Source organism: Aulostomus chinensis, chromosome 21 (assembly GCF_037954235.1).
Source record: "Aulostomus chinensis isolate RoL2024-O1b breed Wild chromosome 21, RoL_Achi_v1.0, whole genome shotgun sequence".
NCBI lineage: Eukaryota > Metazoa > Chordata > Actinopteri > Syngnathiformes > Aulostomidae > Aulostomus > Aulostomus chinensis.
Genome location: NC_141340.1, coordinates 800,001 through 809,746, shown reverse-complemented (window position 1 = coordinate 809,746; position 9,746 = coordinate 800,001). Strand labels below are relative to the sequence as shown.

Below are 9,746 nucleotides of genomic sequence, written 5' to 3'. Positions count from 1 at the left end.
TATGACATCATCTGTTGTCTCCACCCATCCACAGATGTGACCAGCAGAGGGCACAGACGAATAGGAGGCCAGAACCTGAGAGCCATGAACCTGGTGGCTTCTCCGACTGCTGCTCCGTCATGCAACACCGACACCTCTGTGAGTGGACACTGACAGCAGCCAGCCACAAGGGGCACTGTGGTGCAGGGATGTGATGTGGTGGCGAGCTGACAAGACTTAAGTTGCTCCAGAAGGAGCTGATGACGTCACTGATGTCTGCCAGTAAAATATAATAAGCATAAAAAACTGGTACATAAAAAGTAACCTTAGCATCCAAACAAAATGCAGTAGCATTTTAAAAGAATCATTAGCATAATTTGTAGCTGCTGCTCATTCGACCGGCAGCCACAGGCCTTACTCACCTTAAAGTGTTGAGGTTTGACACATGGAAAAGAACCTGAACACAAGCACAACTGGTCACATATGAATAAAAAGAAACGGCTGCTTATTCCTGCTCTATGCTAGCAGCTCCAGGCTAGATTAGCATTTGAAGGGTTAGCATCACCACATGTAATATTTCGCAAGATAAATGTCATCACGAGAAGACGGGTAATGAAACTAGCAGTGTTAACATTCAAATAAAAGGCAGGAGCATTTATATACATTGGCATGTCTCTGTCGCAGCTATAAGCTACATTAGCATGTAAACACTAAATTAGTAAAAGTCATGTTAGCATGAGAAAAACTACTGTTGGCACGAAACATCAGGGATGTGGAGCTCCTGCTGGTCTGCTGGGCCCCACAGCTGCAGGCTGGGAATTCCCTTCGTCAGTGATGGAACTATTAAACTGATTTATTTAGCCTGGTACCTTCGTTTATGAACTGTTCCTCTCCATTGCATTCAAACTCCTGTGGACTGGCTGGCTCTCTCTGCAGCCGTCTGGTAAAAGGATGACGCTCATGTCCAATGAAGCCCAGAGGGAGATGGCGAAGCAGGTGAGAGCCGTAAGGGAGGAGCGACGAGCAGCACTAGACGCCCGGCACAAGTACCTGGTCAGTCGGCTGGTGGATGAGGTGGCCCTGGGAGAGGCGGAGGTGGACGACGCCCTCATCTCTGACGACAAGGTGGATGCTTCTTGCTCATCAAGTAGAAACTCAGATAAATGTTTTCGTCCCACACCGTCTGAAAATAAGTCACCTGCTGTCTCCAGTTCCATCTGATTGATGATTTCTTTGCTGCAAACGGCTCAAAGAAGCTGATTTTCTTCTATCAGATCATCAAACCGGTGAGTTCTCTCGTGAAAGAACATCTCTTTTAATACGGAGAGAGACCTGCGACGGACGAGAAGAATAAAAAAGAATAAAAAAGAAAACTGTTTGAGAGAAAAGACAGTTTGCAAGCAAAACTTGCGAGCAGTACATTTTTAATGACACATTTATTTTTACTTTTGTTACATTTAATAAACTTTTTTGATCGCCTTGTCAAGTTGCTCTCAAATCTTTTTTTTGTTTTCAGTGTAAAACGTTTTGCTCTCATTTTTTTCTCTGCACTCGGTTCTTTTTCCCGGTGGTTTCATCCTGCCACAAATCTCTCTCCATACTTGAATACTCACACAATCACAAGTCCTGCCCACATTTCCTGGTAGGCTTCTGGCCCTTTTCTTCTGTGTCCACCCCAGAATCTGCCCTCTGACCTTCATCCTTCTGTGGAGGTGGCGCCCTCAGCTGGCGCCCAGAGGAAACTCTTCCTCACCACCGGGAGCTCTGAGGTCAGCTGGGCGGCCGCAGTGGAGTGTGGGAGTGGAGAGGTTTTTCTGTCTGAGAGGAACTCCTCCTCAGCTTTGACTCTCTCTTCCCTGCAGCCGTTACTGGGCAGGTGTTTGTTCTTCTTGAGAACCACGAGCAGGAACATCACCGCCTCCAACATTCATCAGGTCAGTTCCTGCTGCTCATCGCGCACTGGTGTGTAGACACAGCTGTTCTCCTCCTCACCTGTGTGATGTCACAGGAAGTGAACTTTGGCTCGTTGGACTGCGGCAACGGCATCCTGGGCAGCCTGGAAACGCTGCTGTCTGACGTCATGTTACCTGCCCTCAGGCCAGAGCAGGTACACCAGCTTCACACTGATCCAGCACCTGTCACCTGACCTGACTTCAGTTTGTTGTACATTGTTTGATGTTCTGTTTGAAATGATCACGTTTGTTAAATTTGCATGAAAGAAGACCGGTTATTTAGTGTTTCTGGTTACAGGGTTGTCCTGGCGTTCCTTTGGTCACCTTATTAGTCATTTATGTCTTCTAATGTTTTGCTTTCATAAGAAAAGACATTTCTGATGAATATATTGTGGAATTCCAAGATGCATCGCATTGTATTTGGGTTAGTGAAGACATCATGTGGAGCGACTGACTGGCTGGGAACAGGTCCTCAGCGTCCATCCTTCCTTGTGTCCTCTGCTGTCCTCCAAGCAGACACGCGCCGGCGTGCCGGACGGCATCACCTGTCCTCACGTCCAGACCTTCCTGTCTTCGGTGGGTCAGCTGCTTACTGATCTGAAATCAGTCCGAGTCAACGTAGAGAGGAAGTTCCAGCTGCTGCCGGAGGACCTTCCTGATGTCATCAGTCAGCTGAGCTGCCCTGCAGACTACACAGCGGCAGGTAGGAAGCTCAAACACGCCTAGGATGTTTGTATGCTGTCACTCACCTGTACTGCCCAGTTTCCTTGTCGACACCGTTAAAAAAAATGTCCCCTTGAAAGCAAAACCCAGTGTTTCCTCAACTGCTCAAAGGAGAAGTAAAGATGGAGCTGATTTCTGTTCTTAGCCAATAATAGTGAGCTGGTTGAGCACCTAGAGGGCGTGGTCTCGGCATGGACCAATCAGATCAAGCAGGTGCTGACAGAAAATGAGCAGATGAGGAAGGAAGCGGATGACATCGGGCCGTCGGCTGAGCTGGAGCACTGGAAGAGGCGCATGGTCACCTTCAGCAGGTAGCTGCTTCACGAGCAATGCTGAGCTCCAGTTCACTTCTGGTTGTAACACGTGTGTGTGTGTGTGTGTGTGTGTGTGTGTGTGTCAGTCTGATGGAGGCAGTGAAACGTCCTCTGGTGAAAAGGACTCTGGGAGTTCTGCAGGTGGCAAAGTCCAGGGTCCTTCGGGCCTGGAGAGAGCTGGTGAGCTTCTGAAAGCACGTTAGCTAAGCTGACAGCTTTGTTTACTGCAGTTAGCTTCACGTTGCTAATATGGTGATTGGTTGATTCTTTAAGGACGGAAGCATCACCGCTGTGGCCAACGAGGCAAAAGACAATGTGAAGTTCCTCTGCACTCTGGACAAGTTCTTCACACAGCTGGACAAAAGCTCTCCAGTAAAATCTTACATTCATTCATTCATCGTCTTCTGCTTATTCCTGTTAAGGGTCGCGGGGGGGGGGGGGGGTGGAGCCTATCCCAGCAGCCTTCCCCCTGGACAGGTCACCAGTCCATGGCAGGGCCAACACATAGAGACAGACAGCCATTGGCTCTCCCAGCCACCAAAACGAGGAACTAAATATGTTTACGTAATGTTAGGAAAAGTTGATTTCTGGTCTTGGAACAACTAAACCTGGACTGTAACGATATTTGCAGTCGTGCAAAGAAAATGGGGTTTTTCAAAGTTGGACCAACATACCTGCACAATGCCTATTGTTCCTATCTAGAGTCTCCTTTCCTTTATATTTCACATTTACCTCTTGATAGCTGATGACTACATTTTTGAGGCTTCATTTTTGCTGTCAAATATCTTGAGGATGAATTAACTGAATGTGAAAATAAATCTCACTTGAATGATTGTTTTCATGGTTTATCAAATCGCTGCACTCAGACCCGGATGCTGGAGCACATTCCCAGTCTGATGACCAGCGTCAGTATGATCCACACAGTCTCTCGCTACTTCAACACCTCTGAGAGGATGACCTCCCTGCTGCTGAAGGTCACCAACCAGATGATCAGCAGCTGTCGAAGCTACCTGTCAATGGGTACCACCCACATCTGGGACCACAGCAGGTACCTGGTGCTGCACTGGAGGATCGTCATTATGAAACCTACAGTTGGGCTATCAGTCTTCCATTGTGTGTGTATGTGTGTGTGTGTGTGTGTGTGTGTGTGTGTGTGTGTGTGTGTGTGTGTGTGTGTGTGTGTGTGTGTGTGTGTGTGTGTGTCAGGCCACTGCTGCTTGACCGTATCTCCGAGTGTGCTTGTCTGAATGTGGAGTACCAGCGGAGCTTCCGGAGTGTCAGAGACAAGCTGAGAGGAAACCCAGCAAACAGACAGTTTGACTTCAGGTGGAGCTGCAGCCGTTTCTCTCGTCTAATATCTGCAGGGCAACATCCTGCTCATCACTTCTTCCACTCTCATTGCAGTGAGAACTACATCTTCGGGAAGTTTGACGCCTTCTGCAGGCGTCTGGAGAAGATCGCTGACATGTCGTCTACGCTGGAGAATCTGGCTGCTTTGCAGCACATGAAGGTGGATGCTGGTCCAGCAGGGGTCATTTCACTCTCTGTTAAACGGACACTCCCACTTTAAGGGAAAGTCTCTTTGGCCAATAGAGCATCAGCTAGCTCAGGTTCAAGGTAGTTAGCTTAGCCCAATGGCTGGTAGTGGGTGTGAAGTGTTCGCATCAGCTAGCTCAGGTTCAAGGTAGTTAGCTTAGCCCAATGGCTGGTAGTGGGTGTGAAGTGTTAGCATCAGCTAGCTCAGGTTCAAGGTAGTTAGCTTAGCCCAATGGCTGGTAGTGGGTGTGAAGTGTTCGCATCAGCTAGCTCAGGTTCAAGGTAGTTAGCTTAGCCCAATGGCTGGTAGTGGGTGTGAAGTGTTAGCATCAGCTAGCTCAGGTTCAAGGTAGTTAGCTTAGCCCAATGGCTGGTAGTGGGTGGGAAGTGTTAGCATCAGCTAGCTCAGGTCCAGGATGCTGGTGTGTCCAGCAGGAACCCTCCTCCTCATCATCCTCATGATCAGTAGCAGCAGTCGCTCTTCTAGTCCTCAACAAACCTTTGGTTCTGTTGACCCAAGTTCCAGTGGGGCTTTGGAGGTGCTGCGTCAAATCACTGCTCCCAGTCAGGAAAGTAGTTCCGGCTACGTGTCTGATTCTACCACTACAACGTCTCCTCATGTTAAACTGGTATTCATCACCAAGGTTACACACAACCCTCCTGATATTAATGCAGGCAGAGACGCAGCTACGCTAACACTTCCCACCCACTACCAGTCATTGTGCTAAGCTAACTAGCCTGGGTCTCAGCTCTCTAGAGGGGGGTCTCTGTCTTCTTGTCTTTTCTGTTAAATTAAATCATCAGCTTCACTTCCTCTGTTGGATTCATTATAAAATGCTAATTTCCACAACGTTGGGAGCTTCTTCTGACTGGTGGTCCTCATAAGCAATCAGTCAGTTCACTGAAATTTACAAAAAACTTTGGAAGAAACAAAAGATGACAACTTAAGCATTCAAACTGTCCAGTTGGTCCAGACTCTGGTCACACCTGATGAGGACTGAAACTGTGTTCAGGTGGAGGGCATTGAGAAAATCTGTGCCAGCTACCAGACCATCGTCTCCTCCACCAAGTCTAAGACCTACGACATCCTGGACCACCGCAAGCTGGAGGTTAACCACCATGCCAGACCCCCCAGACGTCCGAACGCCTTTCAACACCGTAGAATCTGAATGAGAAGAGTTTGTGTGTGTGTGTGTGTGTGTGTGTGTGTGTGTGTGTGTGTGTGTGTGTGTGTGTGTGTGTGTGTGTGTGTGTGTGTGTGTGTGTGTGTGTGTGTGTGTCAGTTTGACAGTGACTATGCAGATTTCCAGGTCCAGGTTCAGGGTTTGTTCCGGTCTCTTAAGGATCTGCTGGACTCCTGGTTCCAACAGTCTCTCACTGTGAGTTCTGCCGTCCTCTGATGACGTTGGAAACCCTTCAACAACACCCCTGAAACTCTGATAGTAAAGATTTCTGTTGTTGTTACAACTTTACAACAGGGTGAGTTACATGTGGGAGGTCTGAGCACGAGTCCTTCATTCTCGCTCTCTGGTGCCTTCACTGTTCAGTAACCCTGCGTTCAATATAAGATATGAGAAAACAAAGTTTAGTGGGAACCCCGGAAACCATTCTTGGGTTCCACATAGAACATAACATCTATGTGGGGATGTTCTTGCTGGACCACCACCTCACAACGAGTGTGTGTTACAGGTGGAACGGATGCTGCAGCTGCTGGCGGAGTTTGAGTCAGGTCCGACGGCTCGTCTGGACCTGCAGCAGAACTACCTGCAGCTGCTGCAGCGCTACAGCAGAGAGCTGGAGCTGGTGAGGAGGACGTACCAGAGACAGCGAGAGAGCCCGCCCATTGGCCGCAACCTGCCCCCGGTACAAACCGTCTGACCGCTGTGATCACTGGTGTTTGGGTGTCAGCAGTAAAAACTGAGGTGAAGTTTCAACAAACTCAGCGGGGGGGCAGAACCCATCTGAGGAAGCAGGAGTTAACTTTTGGGCAGATCTGTTCTAAATCATGGGATGGCGCGTTTGACATAAGTGTGGCTGCGGTGTTCAGTTCTCTGTGCAGCCCGTTGTTCCTCAGCCAGAACTGTTCCTGACCAAATTTACCCTGCAAGTAGATAGGGATGGGAAACTTTTACGATTCCAGTTCCATTTTTGATTCTGTTTAACGATTCGGTTCTTTATCGGTTCTCTTATCAATTCTCATGGGGGGGAAGAGAACCTCACAGTCAGAGTCCGTGTCTGGTCGTGATCATCCAAACGTAACGCATGACGTTAACAGTTGGTCAAAGCAGGTTTTACAATGAGGCACATGGCGCTAACATGATGGCAGTGTTAGCTGGTTAGCTGCCTGCAGTGTTAACACCAGAGGACGTGCTCATGTTGCCGTTGCTGCTGGGTTGAGATTCACTCCCGAGCTGATCGAAAACGCCACGTTCATTCCAAGTCCTCGCAGGCTGTGTGTGCAGATGTTCCTGCAGACTGGTAGTGCTTCCTCCCTTTGATGCAGTCCACACTTTGCAAGTTTTGCAAGTTGCGCTGTTGTCATCCTTTCTTGTGAAATGTAACTTAACTTTGGAGCTTTTGTGCTGCTTGGGCGCCATGTTTCCTGCTGGCTGCACTGGTGAATGACGTCACCACGCACGCTGTGTAAGCAACGCAATGTGCGTGGTGACGTCGCGCCCACTGGAATCGTTAAGGGAATCATTTGCAAAATTGGCAAACGATTCCACGGAATTGAAACACTGGGAACCGGTTCTCAACAAGAACCAGTTCTCGATTCCCGTCCGTATGAGTATACAAACCAACGCCATTGATCTCATGACCGTTCTGGCAGGGGAGGAATGAGAGTGTCACTGACAGGTGATGTCACCCGTCTGTCTCTCAGGTGGCAGGGAGGATCCTGTGGTGCCGTCAGCTGCTCAGTAAGATTGAGGCTCCCATGTTGATCCTCAAGGAGAAGCTCAACGTCCTCAAGGTGCGACGCCCAATTTGACCTCATCAGACATGTCACTGATGGTACTGATCGACAGCTGGTGTCTATTTCCTCATCAGGGCCCCGAAATGACAAAGGTGATCCGCAGCTACAACAAAATGGCGGTGGTTCTGCTGCAGGACGAGTTGCTGCACCTGCAGAGGTGGAGTCAGGCTGCAGAGAGGGCGCCACACTGCCTGAACGCCGCCCTGCTGGTCCGACATGAGAGCAGCAAGGTGGAGGACTGAACCTGCTTCCAATGAATACTTTATTCTATCTAGCTGGTTAGCTTAGCTTGGCATAAAGGCTGGAACTTCCACCCCAGCTCCTGAAAAATATCTTTGTTTCCCAGGATGTTTTGGTCAACCTGGACCCGGTGGTTCTGGAGGTGCTGCAAGAAGCTCGGTGGATGGCCCCACTGGGGGTGACCATGCCGAAGGTCATACTAAAGATGGCCTCCAGAGAGGCGGAGGTCAAAGCTCTGTACAGCCGGTGAGAACAAGCCTAGTGACAAACGCTGCCCCTCCCCCGTGTTTCTGTCTCCCTGTTGTTAGAAATCTTCCTTTCACCTTCAGTCTGCAGTGTTTCCTGTCTGAGGTTTCATGTTGCACTCAGGCAAATGCCGTCAGCCCCTGCTGATGGAACCATGTCACTGCACCACCCATGATGTCATCAGTCCACATTTGACAACAAGCTAACGACTTTCAGAACACTGGTTTTCTGAATGGAGTTCGCATCAGACCAGTACAGGAAGTTTGACATGCAAAAAAAAAAGTCCCATCAGCCACTCAGCATGTGATTGTGTCTGTGACTGATGTGACCCTGCGTCCTCCTCCAGGCTGCTGGAGTTGCTCCAGGACTACAGCAGGGTGGAGGCCAGCATCCCCCCACTGCTCCAACCTCTGATGCAGCCCTTTGTTGGCCAGGTGGAGGCAGCTCTCTCCCCTGGACTCACCATGCTGTCCTGGGCTGCTCTCCATACTGATGAATGTGAGGATGGGTGCATCTTACCGCTCAGACAGAAACGGGACCTTTAAAAGTGCGAGATGTTCTCGACGACCCAGTCATGTCAGTTCTCCTCTCCTCAGTCGCAGGAAGTGTGTACGTGGCTCTGAGGGAACTGGACCAGGTAGCCAAACCTGCCTCAGACCTCCTGGAGTGTCGCATCGGTGGCCTCCTTCACGCCATGTCGTCCTGCTGCCTGCTGACCCTGCCTGAAGACTCGGCGGTCTCCCCTCAGGACCTCCTGCTGCAGACAGACCGCTCGGTCCACGCCGCTGCCGCCACTCTGTGCTGGTAGGAAGGCGTTGATGTTGTTGCAGCTGAGTGTCGGCATCGAACACCAAGAACATGGAAGTCCCAAGTTAATGAGCAGGAAGTCCATAAAGTCCAGCAAAACATCTGAAATCAAATGTGAAAAATAGGTTGTCTGATTATTGAAATTATTGACCATCTGTCAATCAAACACAGACACACGCCTCCAGATGACATCATTATTCAGTGGTGTTGTGACACAGAGTTCATGTTCATCCAGGCAGAGTCAGCAAGTGGAGAAGTTCGTGTTTGAGCTGATAGAGGAGCTGAAGAGAAGAATGAAGCCAGAAGACACAGTCAACCTGGAGGTAACTCACACTCACTCACACACACACTCACACTCACACCTACACACTCACACACACACACACTCACTCACACACACACTCACACTCACACCTACACACTCACACACACACACTCACTCACACACACACACACACACTCACACTCACTCACACACACTCACACTCACACTCACTCACACACACACACACACTCACACTCACACCTACACACTCACACACACACTCACACTCACTCACTCACACACACTCACACACTCACACACACTCACACTCACACCCACACACTCACACACACACTCACACTCACACTCACTCACTCACACACACTCACACTCACACCTACACACTCACACACTCACACTCACTCACTCACACACACTCACACTCACACCTACACACTCACACACTCACACTCACTCACACACACTCACACTTACACACTCACACACTCACACTCACTCACTCACACACACTCACACTCACACACTCACACTCACTCACTCACACACACTCACACTCACACCTACACACTCACACACTCACACTCACTCACACACACTCACACTTACACACTCACACACTCACACTCACTCACTCACACACACTCACACTCACACACTCACACTCACTCACTCACACACACTCACACTCA

At 49.5% G+C, this 9,746-nt stretch overlaps 1 protein-coding gene across 1 annotated transcript in view; it reads left to right on the top strand.

The window, feature by feature from the left end:
• Nucleotides 1–9,746, top strand: part of dnah5l (dynein, axonemal, heavy chain 5 like) — a 53,176-nt gene that overhangs the window by 892 nt on the left and 42,538 nt on the right. The window contains exons 2-23 of the mRNA XM_086192334.1: nt 35–138; nt 916–1,104; nt 1,191–1,265; nt 1,626–1,748; nt 1,842–1,913; nt 1,988–2,086; nt 2,448–2,634; nt 2,800–2,965; nt 3,055–3,148; nt 3,242–3,340; nt 3,835–4,016; nt 4,175–4,294; nt 4,373–4,478; nt 5,518–5,613; nt 5,788–5,883; nt 6,194–6,367; nt 7,386–7,475; nt 7,553–7,708; nt 7,825–7,964; nt 8,311–8,462; nt 8,561–8,768; nt 9,007–9,094. Of these exons, the coding sequence (XP_086048460.1) occupies nt 35–138; nt 916–1,104; nt 1,191–1,265; nt 1,626–1,748; nt 1,842–1,913; nt 1,988–2,086; nt 2,448–2,634; nt 2,800–2,965; nt 3,055–3,148; nt 3,242–3,340; nt 3,835–4,016; nt 4,175–4,294; nt 4,373–4,478; nt 5,518–5,613; nt 5,788–5,883; nt 6,194–6,367; nt 7,386–7,475; nt 7,553–7,708; nt 7,825–7,964; nt 8,311–8,462; nt 8,561–8,768; nt 9,007–9,094 (2,816 nt within the window). The remainder of the gene's footprint in view (nt 1–34; nt 139–915; nt 1,105–1,190; nt 1,266–1,625; nt 1,749–1,841; nt 1,914–1,987; nt 2,087–2,447; nt 2,635–2,799; nt 2,966–3,054; nt 3,149–3,241; nt 3,341–3,834; nt 4,017–4,174; nt 4,295–4,372; nt 4,479–5,517; nt 5,614–5,787; nt 5,884–6,193; nt 6,368–7,385; nt 7,476–7,552; nt 7,709–7,824; nt 7,965–8,310; nt 8,463–8,560; nt 8,769–9,006; nt 9,095–9,746) is intronic.